The 15,187-nt window shown below is 35.3% G+C and overlaps 1 protein-coding gene across 2 annotated transcripts in view; it reads right to left on the minus strand.

Annotated features, from left to right (window-relative positions):
- The window catches only part of LOC101743856 (extracellular serine/threonine protein CG31145), a 122,092-nt gene that overhangs the window by 24,632 nt on the left and 82,273 nt on the right, over window positions 1-15,187 (minus strand). For both annotated transcript variants that reach the window (XM_038016694.2, XM_004932460.5), the window contains 2 exons: window positions 12,237-12,590; window positions 560-808 (listed from right to left, as the gene is read on the minus strand). In XM_038016694.2, coding sequence (XP_037872622.1) covers window positions 560-808; window positions 12,237-12,445 — 458 coding nt within the window. In that variant the 5' untranslated portion in view covers window positions 12,446-12,590. The remainder of the gene's footprint in view (window positions 1-559; window positions 809-12,236; window positions 12,591-15,187) is intronic.

Genomic DNA, 15,187 nt, shown 5'->3' on the forward strand with positions numbered 1-15,187 from the left:
TGATATTCCAAACATTTAAAAGTTTATTTTTTGCTTTATAAAGTAAAGCTTTTAGCGCTGATTTTAATTGAATAACAACATTAAATATTTGTTTAGTTAAGCTAGCTAAGTTCCCTAATGTACTAGGGTGATAAATGTAGTTGTGACTGATATGTTTAGATCGCCTATTATTTTACCTGTTGCTTAAGTTCAATTATAAATACTTTTGTAACCACATTTTACTTGTTCTTCTTTAGAAGCTCCATCTGTTGTTATTGAACATTTATATTGTCTATATGTTAAAAAAAGTTTTGCAAAAACTAATATCTTCGACTAATTATTAGACTTATAGCCCTCAACTTTTCTACCTAATACAAATTAGAAAGAGATGGAGATCTCATCCTAATCTCAAAGGAAACAACTGTACCGAACGGGATTATTTACCTCAGTAGACCGACGATTTTCATGTTATTGTCCGGAATTTGTAAACTTGAAAATCTTCCCCCAACTATCTTCTATACGATTCAGGTTTACGAATTCGTCTAGACACTAAAGCTACTTTCCATCTTTCTAAACTCACCTAAGTTCTAAATCCTCCATCTCCCCAATAGTCGGATTCTCGGGCCTCAAAACATTCAGGTCTCGGTGCGGAGGTATGACCACTGCATTATCGAAGGCGGACCCCTGTAGCTGAGCGAACAGGATTTGTTGTAAGTCGTCAAACTTATCGGCCGGTGGCGCAGGCGTCCTCGGTTCCACGTCGGTTGCAAGACCACTCGTCTCTGCCTGGGCTGACTGTTCGTATTCTCGGGAACCATTGCTGCTGTTGCTGTTGACAAATAAAAGGTTATTGAACCTGTGTTATCAATTTGGTTTTTGAAATTATAAAAAAGTTTCGCTGTCAGCAGAAATAAAAAAATATATATTTTCAAAGAATTTTAACTATCTTTTATTGCTTAGATGGTTGGAAGAGCTCATAGCCCACATGGTGTTAAATGGTTACTGGAGCCCATAGACATCTAAAACGTGAATGTGCCACCCACCTCGAGATATAAGTTCTAAGGTCTCAGTATAGTTATAACGACTGCCCCACCCTTCGAACCGGAACGCATTACTGCTTCACGGCATAAATAGGCGGGGTGGTGGTACCTACCCGTGCGGACTCCCAAGAGCTCCTACCACTAGTGAAAAAAGCGAACAATGTTGCCTATGGATTTCCGCAATAGATAAAAGATAGTAATATAAATGAAATTTAAAACCTGATGGTTAGATTACTAACTATGAGAAATATCTTACATGCACTACGCCCAGGTGTACCATTAAATTATAAGCCGTAAGTTTTAAATAAAGAATTCTTATTTTTGCTCTAAACGGGCAAATAAACTTGTGATTAATCCGATATTAGATAGTTACCACAATCTTTAGACCCACCTTGACAAATGAGGTCGAATTCTCAATAATGAGCAAGTATTATAAAGAGGTTGTTCTATTACTAGTAATTTTATTTTTATTTATAATTTTTCTGTCTATGGTTTTTATTGCGCGATGCATTTTATTTTAAATATTAAGTGTATTTATTATCTATGGTCATTCCGTTGTGAAAGTCATTCACGAACAGATGTATTTATTTATATAAGTTTTTACAAACAAAAAAAGGTTTATAAAAGCGTCAGAAGCCCACTGAGTTTCTCGCCGGATCTTCTCAGTGGGTCGCGTTTCCGATCCGGTGGTAAATTCTGCGAAGCACTGCTCTTGCTAGGGTCAGTGTTAGCAACTCTCCGGTTTAAGCCCCGTAAGCTCACCTACAAACGTTAGGGCGAAGCTGAAATAGCCTCTCAAGGCTATCAGCAAAGGTAGGAAGAACAAAAAAAACCCATCACAGTCGCATCAATCGATACGAGGACAACTGCCGTCTTACACTCTTTAGGCTACGGACGCGGCTACAATTTTTATTCTAACGAAAACAAGGTTATGTGACAAAAATAGATTTAATGTAACATCTGATTATCATCTGTAATGTTGACATTGATGGGAAGCGGGCATGATAATGTTTGATGGATAAATTTGCGAGGATTTTTATAAGAAAATAGGTGAATGTGTTTTCAGATTCGTCTACAACAAAACATTTAACAATGAACGCGCTACTGAAAGGCGAAACAATTACACAATAATTACTGTTTGTTGTTGTTTTGTAAATAAGAATGAGGTAAAAGCAAAATCAAAACAACTTAAACATCAATTTCAAGAACTAAAGGCTTTTAAGGGAATAAATATATTGAAACAATACCGGCTTAGGTCGTAATAATGGTCACTTAATAAGAAAGCGTTTGTAATGTTTAATGGGTGAAGTGATTCCAGCTTCAAGCAGCAAGAGCTTATGCGGGAGAGGTTTAATAAAGTCTATTATATAATAATTCGAATTGAAAATAATCATTTTTGTAAACGCTCGTATTTTGTAATATCCGTCAAAATTTTGTATCGGTTTTAATTAATAAGGAATAAACTCCAATAAATAAATAAAACTAACGCAGTAATGCTTTTCGGTTTGAAGGGCGGGGCAGCCGTTGTCATACTGAGACCTTAGAACTTATATCTCAAGGTGGGTGGCGCATTTACGTTGTAGATGTCTATGGGCTCGAGTAATCACTTAACACCAACCATTTGAGAATATTCACTCAAAGTTATTCCAAAAATAAAATTTTGTGCCCGTTTATACGTACAATATTTTTTTATTACACCAGGTGGGCTGTGAGCTCGTCCACCGATCTAAGCAATAAAAAAAATAAAAAAAAAAAAATCTAAAGACATTCCAACATATTTGTTTAAACACTTAATATGTATATCTTCACCTTCGAAGGTCAACGTCATAATCGTGATTTTTTCAATGTATTGTCTAAGGCACAGCGTGACATAACGTGTGAACGGCCCCAACTTAAGAATTCTCTAAAATATTTTAAGCTAGCGAATACTTTTGAAATTAGGTATAGTAATTGAAAACAAAACTGTGACTAATAACTATTTGTAAATTCTGAAGTATAATGAGCTTTTGTTTTAATGTAAGCGACTAACTAGTACACAATAACAGCTCTGTTCAAATATCAGTTCGAAAAAAAATACATGTGGTTCTATTCTGATGCATTCTATATATAAAAAAAATGTGTTATTATCAGGATTACTTTGATGGCTTAATCTCGCTTTTATTACATTTATTTCATTATTTTCGTATGACGTGTCGAATACTTTACATAATAGTGAAGGCTGTTTTTAGAAATTAAACCGTAAAAGTGGTTTTAATTTTGGTCTATGACTCACGAAAACGCACTGAAGAAAATAATAAAATTGTTATTGACGATTGAAGCTCGTCGTGGCTTGTTGCTATCGCGTTATATGAAATACGCGCATTTGTTAAATTTACGCGCGCCACCTGACGTACATTGATTTTACTAAGAAACATTCCTAGTGCTCACAAAAGCTATATATATATATATATATTTTTATTACTTAGATGGGTTACTGGAGCCCATAGACATTTACAATGTAAATGCCGCCAGACACCTTGAGATATGAGTTCTAAGGTATCAGTATAGTTACAACGGCTGCCCCGCCCTTCAAACCGAAACACTACTGCTTCACGGCAGAAATAGGCAGGGTGGTGGTACTTACCCGTGCGGACTCACAAGAGGTCCTACCAACAGTAAAAAATCGCGTTGCCATGGCGTGTAGCCTCTGACAGGACATACGACCCACAATAACCAGACATATACTAAGACGCAGACTTGATAGTGTGCTATTTCAAGACAAATGAATGAAGACGATCGTTCAACTAAAGAAAACGACAGGAAAAAAGGGAAAAATATAAGGTTTTACAATTTAATACCTTAATAGACGACAAACGAACGAACCGACCGCTCACGCGTAATACGAAATAAAAGACGTGGGAATGCTAATAAAACGAACAAATCAATAAATCACTGACATTACTTATTACATTACTTTTAATACGCTTTTATTAGCTTCAGACGTATGTATGTTTGTAACGGAATCTTTGAGCATGATTTTGACCCCTTCAAAACGTCGGATTAACTCGAAATTTGGTATACTTATTAAGGACCGATGACAATCAAATATTAAAAAAAAAAATAAGAAAAAAATTGAAATTCAATTAAAAAATGAAAAATAAATAATAGTTTAAAAAAACTAAAAAAATACGCTTTTATAGACAATCCAACTAAAAAATAGAAAATAAATTTTAATAAATTAGAATAAAAAATAGTGTAAGAAAAATGATTTTATTGTAAAAAAAGTGTGGGGTGCATGGTATCAGTAGTTATAAATATTTTATGAACAGATATGAGTAGAAAGGTTATTTTGATAATATCCTAAAAAGTACCCCACGCTTTTTTTACAATAAAATCATTTTTCTTACACTATGTTTAATTCAAATTTATTTAATTCGAATTTAAGTGTGAATTAAGGTGTGTGAATCTACGTTGTAGATGTCTATGGGCTCCAGTAACCACTTAAAACCAGGTGGGCTGTGAGCTAGTCCACACGTCTAAGCAATAAAAAAAAAATTAAGTCGTTGAGCATGACGTCATGACCTTCTTTGGTTGCTTAAAGCAATCCTGCGTGTTTCCATATCAAAGCGTCCGAGCTTAAGCCCCCATGCAACAGTTAATACTAATAGTATTCTGATTTCATCTATGTTATCAAGGTGCATAAGGTTCACAATCAACCACCATTCTACTCACGTCTACAATCACAATAAAAATATTCACATTAAAATTACGTTTTTGAACGGTCAACAGTATTGTTCGAATCAATTGGACGCAAGTGCAAGATGCCGTGTTTGTTACGTAGAGTCCTCGATTTTACTTATTTGCGTGCCATTGTCAAACATAACGAGCCATTGTACGCACATTGTTCATAGGTAAAGTGGCGAACTCACATTTCATTTGTTGGGAGTCTATATTTGCAGACAACATTGTGTTTTTAATTAAAAAATCATTGTTCTTGGCTAAGAGAACGAGCCTTTTATGTTTATTGAACGAAGTAATTAATTATTATTGTTTGCGTGAATTGATTTTAAAATTCGAATTTTTTTCTATTCTCAATTTAAATGAACAACATTTCTGTGGTGCTTTACATCAAGATTGTATTGATGTTATTAAACATTTTAAGATTACAAGATGTTTATTTTTTGAAACGAATTTTTTGGTATAAAAATGTATAGCATATATGAGGCCTATAAAATCAAAGGCAGCTAAATCCAAGTCTGTCCAATATTCAGGTAAACTACAAAAATCGGCCCTAAACACGTCATTATGGATCCTCCCGATCCATCGAAGTACTGCTCTTGCTAGGGCCAGTGTTAGCAACACTCCCGGTTCGGAATCTGAAATAACTTTGTTCGAATAGCTATGATATTCTTAGATTTATAAAGAATGAGAATATTACTAATTATTTGAATTTTAAATGATAAAATTTCGTTTATTAGTACTTAGTACTGAGTAAAAATATTTTTTTTGACTGAATTTGTTACAGATTTAGCTGCATTTGTTATAACATGAAAACACTAAAGCGTGTCCAACTAACTAAACAAGATAGCGCCATTGTTAATCCATTTTACGACATTATGGCGTTTAGCTGCCTTTGATTTTATAGGCCTCATATATAGTAAGGATAAGACGTCCGGTGCATTCATGTTGAGCGATGGATCGTGTTGAGCGATGAGCGTAATTACTGGTGGTAGGACCTCTTGTGAGTCCGCGCGGGTAGGTACCACCACCCTGCCTATTTATGCTGTGAAGCAGTAATGTGTTTCGGCTTAAAGAGCGGAGTAGCCGTTGTAACTATACTGAGACTTTAGAACTGATAACAATGATGATGAACAAGGTGGGTGGCGCATTTACGTCGTAGATGTCTATGGGCTCCAGTTAACACCAGGTGAGCTGTAAGCTCGTCCACCCATCTAAGAAATAATAACAAAAAAAAAGCATCGCAGCAGATGATAGTTAGATAGTCTATCAACACCCACTTCAGAGCCCGAAATTCACATTTGATAAACCTCTTTGCACATATAGAATTAATATATCTTACTATAACCCTATGGTAAGAATGGTCAGGAAGTATGATTTGGCAAAAAAAAAAAATATTGCTTAGATGGGTGGATGAGCTCACAGCGGCGCCCACCTGGTGTTAAGTGGTTACTGGAGCACATAGACATCTACATCATAAATGTGCCACCCACCTTGAGATATAAGTTCTAAGGTCTCAAGTATAGTTACAACGCCTGCCCCGCCCTACAAACCGAAACGCATTACTGCTTCACAGCAGAAACAGGCAGGCAGGGTGGTGGTACCTACCCGTGCGGACTCACAAGAGGTCCTACCACCAGTAAAAAGATAAATGATAAATCTCACGGAGACCTTGATATTTTTAAACCTAGACTCAAGGTCAGATGTATGAAGGATATCCTATTTAACAATGGCTAGTTATCGATATTGAATGTGTAAGAATTAATCTTCATCATGTTACCCTGGAAAGGGATGAATGTTTATTGGTTGTGTTATGGTTGTCTACAGACGTCAAGGTGTGTGGCGCATTTACGTTGTAGATGTCTATGGGCTCCAGTAACCAGGTGGGCTGTGAGCTCGTCCACACATCTAATCAATAAAAAAAATTAAAAAATAAAAATTACTAATTTCGGATCAAAATATACAGAAATTAGAATATATCGAATTAAAATGATATTCGATAATGTGGATAGTCGATAATAGACTGTTATAATATGTTTAAGATAAACCCTAGTAATTCAAACAACTACAGATTATATCTGACTAACTATACTGAAAAATTAAACACAGTCTGTGTTGTAAAATAAGATAAATAGCCAGTGATAGTGCCGATAAAGATATCGATTATTGCGTATCGTGCACATTGTGAGTGTGATAAGGCCTAAATTAATGGCTTATCTTTGTATGCAAAATTACTGATAATCGATACGAATTACAGTATAAGTATGAAGAGCGTTTTTTCGTATTTTAAATTATATTAGATACTTTAGTTTTACGTTCATTTGATTGAAATATGTCACAGGTACTTTTAAATTACCTATAAAGTCTTTTAGTTGCGCTAAGTACTGGTTACACTGCGGTTTTAGCCGGTAGGAGTCCGGCACGCCCCTTCGCCTTTCCCCAGGCGGAGGTAGTCCATGAGGATTTCCCAACGAAAAAAAAAAAAAAAAAAAGTATTGGTTACAAGACGTGATTAGGACTAGAATTATTCGTATTTAAAATTGCCTAAATTATTTAAAATAACTTAATGAAACATAAAAAAATATATGTAGTTTAATAACTAAAAAAAACACACTTAAACAGAAAATCTAACTAAAACTTAAGGTCATATTTCTTTATCATGTTGATACTGGTCAGAATATTAGGATCGAAGTTATAAAATTATTGTATTGACATTGGTCCCTGATGCGTGAGCAAAGCAAAGTTTCTAAGTTCATCGGGCGTGTGGAAGACAGTGAAAATCACGTTCAAAGATTACATACAAGCAAACAAACAGAACATTTGGTGTGTAAGTTGTTTGCTTAAATAAATGTATGTGTTTGCAAATAGAACCGTGTATCTATTCTATTTAAAATGGAAATGTGTGTTCTATGTTAATTGAATTTATATGAATAATAAATGAAAGGGTTTAATTATAGACAATGTATAAAAAATCGTCATACATTTTATGTAAATGTCTTGATGACAACGTAATTATTTAAATTCAATATCAAAATTGTGTCATTCAATCATTTTATTTATTGGTACTCTAGGTATGTACTAACTACTTCGAAAATATAACCGAGACTATTGTTTTTACTTGAGTCATGAATTTTTTTAAATACTTTTTATTTTATAAAGTATATTAATGAAGTTCACCGAGCACTGGATCTGCTTGAAAAAAAGGCGGATGAGGGCGCCCCCGAACATATGACCGACAAATATGATTCGAACACTTCAGGAGGCCAACTTGATAGTGACATGTTAAGATATAAATTTCTGATGCAGACAAATTAAGAGAGCCGATTCCGCCTAAGGTGGGTTAAGGAAAAGAAAAGTGGACGGGCTCGCGACCCACCTGGTGTTAAGTGGTTACCGGAGCCCATAGACATCTACAACGAAAATGCTGCCACCTACCTTGAGATATTAATTCTAAGGTCTCTATTTTTACAGTACAACGGCTGTCCCACCGTTCAAACGGAAACGCGTTACTGCTTCACGGCAGAAATAGGCAGGGTGATGGCATCTACCCGTGTTGACTCACAAGACGTCCTACCACCAGTAGTTATGCAAATTATAATTTTGCGGGTTTGATCTTTATTACACGATGTTATTCCTTCACTGTGGAAGTCAATCGTGAACATTTGTTAAGTACGTATTATATTTCCTTAGAAAAATCGGTATCAGCCTGCGGGATATTTACATAACAGCCTGTACAACGCGAACTTTTCATGAGGAACTATGAGTGTCTAAAACATTGTATATGTTAGACAGTGTAAATATCTAACTGAATTCTATATTTTTATTTATTTTATTTCCAAACATTTACACATAATATTATTTTAATAACCTAAAAGATAATTTTATTACTATATTTTGTTTCAGTTTTACTACTATATTTTGTTTCAATTTGGGACATGATTGTTCCAAATTATTTTCACCCCGATTAATAAAAAGTTCAATTAATTGAGACGCATCGCAATTTGATCGTTGCCAAATTTTTTTTCTATTTAAACTATTATCGTACTGTCGCACTGTCACAGCGACTGTTATTGAATTGTTTTTATTGCTCTTTAAGCGTACCACCGTCATTTGCTCACAGACCGCTCGATGTTGAGTGGTTACTCGAAAGAATAGGCATAATGAAGTTTTTTTTTTATTGCCCTTGTAGGCAGACGAGCATACGGCCCACCTGATGGTGAGTGGTTACCGTTGCCCATGGACTTCAGCAATGCCAGGGGCAGAGCCAAACCGCTGCCTACCGCTAGTGGTTACCGTTGCCCACGCACTTCAGCAATGCCAGGGGCAGAGCCAAGCCGCTGCCTACCGCTATACCTGCTAGTGAACGCACTATCTATTTATGTACTTATTTAGTTGCATCAACAAAGTGATCATCAATATAAAACATTGACAAATTGACAAAAAGTACATAACAGATGTGACCTTAATTATAGGTGCAATCGATAGTGCAATATTTGACAACATTTTGAAAAGTCTGAATCTATATATTAAAAAACTTTGTATCCCTTTTTACGAAAATTGCGCGGACGGAGGAGTATGAAATTTCCCACAGTTTTATAAAATATAGAGAAGGCGTGCAGAATGTTAATTTTTTTTTAAATTATGCCTACAAATACATTAAATCAATAAAAAAACACTACACACACTACCATGTATTTGACACACAAAAAGGTGTCAAACTTTTGTTATTGTATAAAGTCTATGGTCAAATTGAGAATAAATTAATATTATTTGCTTATAGTGTAGTCTTGGCGAAATCTTGATTAACGAATTATAATAGTATTTGACAATAGAACCGTAATAATGTCCAAATTTATAATTTCAATTAATTATAGTCGAATTTCGACTACTTAGGGACCACTAGTAATTGAATAAAAATACGATGAACGATTTTAAGAAATATGAAATCCAGAATAATACCTTTTCACTAAGTAAAAAAAGTTTTAATATCTACACGAATAGAAAAAAAAATTATATAGCATCTGTCATGATAGAATCGATGAGATTGATGACTAAATTATAACATACCGGGGTATTTTCTGACCCTTAGAACCGAAACCCTGAACTTAAGATACATATTAGTATCAGTAATAATACAATTCTTTTATTTATTGCGTGCTTCGTTTTATCGCATCGTCTTTTTCCTTCATCGTGGTCATGGTTTATGAATAGGTGCAACATTAGCTTATAAAAAATATATATAATTGTATGTGCATCCGAAAATTGACCTCGCCATAACCGCATCGCTCGATACGAGTTCACGGGCGTCTTATCCTTTAAGTCGCTAACGTTTCAATGGCATCGATTGATTGGCTGGTGATTTATGGATTGCTCAGTTCTAAAAGCCAAGAAAATCCCGAAAATGAAGCCAGTAGCAGCACCTTTTGCGATTATAAAAAAAACAAATGAAATTGTAAATTTTGAACCGTGGTTAAAATGTTCTCGTGCAGCGCATCTGTCTTCAGTTTAGACAACTTCATGTAATGTAAACTTCTTTTTCTTAAAAAATCTTTTTTTTTTTCCTTTTTATTAAAATTCTCTCTGTCACCAAACATAATTCTATTTCGGCCTTGAAATTTATTTATTAATTCATTAAAAATATTCTTTTAGCATTGGAGAACTTGGAAAATCATATTTTTTCAATATTGTCTACTGGATACACCACCATGATGGAATTTTCGTTCTTTAAATTATTCTTCTCAACAATCTTAAGTCTTTCTGTGTCCGTGACAAGTCCCAGCACTACTTTTGATTCGTTTAATACAGATAAAGCAAGTAAAGACTAAAAACACAGATCTCAAAAATTCCGTATTTAAATACAATGATAACAGTTATATAACGGTGATTATCCGTTTCTTAGTAAACACATTTTAATTACAATATCGATTAGCTAAACCACAAAAAGTTCTTGTTGCTTTACATTAATAATAAATATTGTATTAATTTGTATCGAAAAATAGAAAACGTATTTTAAAAAAAGGTAGATAACCTTAATTCTTCGTTAAATGTGTGGTAAATTGGGTAAAAAGTATTTAAAAAAAACAATGTATTTTTTTTACTTCTTACACTCATAAGATTTATAGCACTCAAAAAAGATATAAAATAAAATAGGTTTACCTTAACGCAAACTATTAACAGCACTTATCTCCGCCATTAAACAAAACCAGTTACGAATAACAAAGGATAAACTTGTAATAAAAAAACATTTTATTACACCTAATTACGATTAAACGAAGACAAATTTTAGAATATCGTAAAAGGAATACACTCGAAACCAGTTTCAATCTTGAATAACAGAATTAATTGATAGGTAGAATCTAACGAACTTCATTTACGTCCTGAGCGTAGCCCAGTGCGTTATCAAAGAAGACACAGACAAACCAGCAAACACCGATAACAGGAGTAGATAACGGAGAAAATAATACTAATAAAATTGTTACGTTCCAACTCTATTTAATAAGTACGGCTTAGATTCACGATAAAAAAAATAATTATGAGGCTTGATAGGTTGGAGATCGTCAGCGGATGACACCGTTTTGGGTTTTTTTGGCATTATTATATTTCTTGAAATATTATATCGTTTTGTATAAGAGCGAACGTGTTCTTAAAATTGGACTTCTACGAAGAAGAAAAAAAAAGAACGGATCTGAGTCCGAAATTTAAGGTCAATGTTCCTATAATATACATAGAATTCCTTTGCATTTTAGCAAAACATGTTTTATTGACAACATCGGTATCACTACGTTCAATTTAAATAAAAGATTTAAATTATTTTGACTCTCAAATATTTTCATTTGGCGACGAATAATGGATTAAGTATATTTCGGTCTATTTCGATTATAATAACAAATTGTCGAGGAATTTGTAAAGTTGTAATGATCACTTGGAAACGTAGAAAATATACATTATAGTATTTGTGAAGCTTGAATTGCGATTTCTTAAGTTTTCTTAAAGTCATTCACATTATTTAATTAGAATTTAATCATACCTTTTAAATTTTTTATAGTTTACAAAGCTGCTTTGATTTTTATCAGCTGTTTAGAGTTGGAATGTGAACTAATACGTTGGAATGCGAAATATCTGAATTTATGTTTTGACTACCAATTTACATTCAGACATGATTTACATCAAATTTAATGTTAATAATATATTTTTAAAGGAAATACCATTAAATAAGTATGTTATATGTATTAAACATATTTATTAAACATCATGTCTTAAGCATTATCGAAGGGTCATTGTTTTTGTGATAAGATAAAAATCAGACGCTACGGAGCGTGCTTCTTGTATTATATTTTTAAATTCCACAGAATTGTTTCCGATAAAACGTACACAACTTTTCTTTTATGTATTTATCAAATTTCATAAATAAAACATATTGTAATACGTGTATTTTTTGGCCAAACAAATCTTACTAAACACAGATCACTTTTAAAACTGAACAAGAATCGCAAAACTCACCTTTTCTGCAAGAATCTCTTCCGAAATTCTATGTAGGCTGATCTGCCTTTATCTTCTACGTCGCCGATCCTGACGCGGCCGTGCAGGGGTACCCTGTGTCCGGAAATTCCATAGTCCATTTGCAGATCGACGACAAGCATTAAAGTGAAGAGTATCAGGGAGGCGCTGATCGCGAGCGCTAAGCGCTCCTTTAGCTTCATGTTGAGCATTGTGTAGCGCGCGATCGTGCGGCGCGGCGCGTGTTGACTGCGCGCATGTTCCTCGGGCGTCGGCGAACGCTTACAGTCGCGAGCGCACGTCGCCGCGCCGCCGCCGCACCGCCGCCTCCACCTCGCGCGTGCCCACCCACTCACACTGAAAACAAAACCTTCGTTACGTACATACACGGAAAAGGAATAACATCGTGTAATAAAAATGAAACCCGCAAAATTATAATTTGCGTAATTACTGGTGGTAGGACCTCTTGTGAGTCCGCGCGGGTAGGTACCACCGCCCTGCCTATTTCTGCCGTGAAGCAGTAATGCGTTTCGGTTTGAAGGGTGGGGCAGCCGTTGTAACTATACTGAGGCCTTAGAACTTATATCTCAAGGTGGGTGGCGCATTTACGTTGTGGATGTCTATGGGCTCCAGTAACCACTTAACACCAGGTGGGCTGTGAGCTCGTCCACCCATCTAAGCAAAAAAAAACATACATTCTATCTACAGTCGGCATCATTGCACCACTTTGAGAAGGCGACACGACATGAAAACCATCTTGTCGTGGCCGCCGGTACATACCCGGTCCTGTGGACCGAATGGTAAACAGTCGACGTCGCCCTATGCACGTCATTACGGATCCTCCCGATCCATTAACGGTGCTTTTAAGTACCTTAAGCACCGGTCAGCGTCCTCGCCAAGCTCGCTTGCGACGAAGGGCTCGACAAGTAAATTAACCCATAGACACAGCCCACTGAGTTTACCGCCGGATCTTCTCGGTGGGTCGCGTTTCCGATCCGGTGGTAGATTCTGCGAAGCACTGCTCTTGCTAGGGTCAGTGTTAGCAACGCTTCGGTTTGAGCCACGCGAGTTCACCTACACGTCAAGGAGAAGCTAAAATAGCCTCTCAAGGCTATCTATCAATTATCAAGGCGCATATTTCGCTTACAAAAAAAAAATCATCTTCCGCAATTTTTTTTTTTTTTGTATTGCCTTTGTAGTCAGACGAGCATACGGCCCATGGTTGGTGACTGGTTACCCTCGCTCATAGACTTCAGCAATATCAGGGGCAAAACCAAGCCGCTGCCTACCGTTAAGTACTGTACTAACTGTAGTAATGTTCAATTTTTTATTTCAATAATGCAATTCAAATGGAAATCATTGCTTATAAACTAACAAGATACGAATATAACAACTAACCCGATACACTTTAGGAACTAAGAACCTGGATTTAATTTAACAAACTGTAACACAAGACGGAAAGCTAGTATATATACTTCAAGTATATATACTAGCTGTCCACCCACAGCTTTGCCCGCATACATTTAACTTTGTACGTCGTAGGAGGAGATATTTGTTCGACAGTGGGATGAAAAGCAGCTTCTTTCACAGGTTTCTATTTTCATACAGAATTTCTTTCAAGTCTGTTCACTAGATTATGAGTGAAAACGTAAGAAACGAATCCACTTTCGTATTTTTTTTTAAATACTACTAATGAACATTTAGGTTGCAGGTCAACGGAATTTGCTCGAACCAATGACTTTACCTATACGGCTATGTTTAATTTGTTTGAGCAGCCATAAAAATTTGAGGCCAGAGTATCCTTACGACAATAATATGAGTCGACTATTATCAAAGCCGGCAATCTGACTTTTGGACAATGATTGGTAAATCAGAAAAACGAATTATTGACTTTGTATTCCATTGGCAGTCACAAAACTCTTCGGAACGACATCTGAGATAAATAACATGTACTTTTAGGTTAGGAATATTGTGTTCTTTTTTTTTTATAATATATAAATTTAATTTTTATTTAAAAAATATAAAAATAACAGGTTAACTATTAACCTTTATTTAATGCAGGTTTTGAACCGTATTCTTTGAAGGAGACGATTATATTCAAATCAGTCTGTATTGACATATCAATAAATTTTTTTTGTCCAAATGCACAGATTGCCACTTTTGATAATAGACGACTCATATATGTATTAATAGGAAGATACAATATAAAATGTCTATTTAAAGTTTGTTAGGGCATATGGTGGTCTGTTGGCTTGTCAACCGGATAAAAACTATGACGCCCTCCTCGATTATCTATTACTACTACTACTACTACATATGTAGTTACTATGCTTAGTTTTATTTTTATTTTTTTATTGCTTATATGGGTGGACGAGCTTACAGCCCACCTGGTGTTAAATGGTTACTGGAGCCCGTAGACATCTACAACACAAAAGCGCCACCCACCTTGAGATATAATTTACTGGTGGTAAGACCTCTTTTTTACTGGTGGTAGGATCTCTTGCGAGTCCGCGCGGGTAGGTACCACCACCCTGCCTATTTCTGCCGTGAAACAGTAATGCGTTTCGGCTTGAAGGGCGAGGCAGCCGTTGTAACTATATTGAGACCTTAGAATTTACATCTCAGGTGGGTGGCGCATTTACGTTGTAAATGTCTATGGTCTCCAGTAACCACTTAACACCAGGTGGGCTGTGAGCTCGTCCACCCATCCAAGCAACAAAAAAAAAGACTATAAAGTTTTAATTTATTTAATCAAAACTATTTACATTTCGAACGATTGTACTTTCAGGTACTTGTTTGTTTTCTGCCAACAAATCCAAAGTAACGCTTTGAACTTTGGACGTAGCGTTAAATTACTAAATTGTTCCATTTCAAATTACGTGACACCGCACAGTTCATTGTGCAATCATAGTGATTCTGTCAACAACAGTGTTATTGATAAATTTGCATGATAG

Source organism: Bombyx mori, chromosome 17, assembly GCF_030269925.1.
Source record: "Bombyx mori chromosome 17, ASM3026992v2".
Taxonomy (NCBI): Eukaryota; Metazoa; Arthropoda; class Insecta; order Lepidoptera; family Bombycidae; genus Bombyx; species Bombyx mori.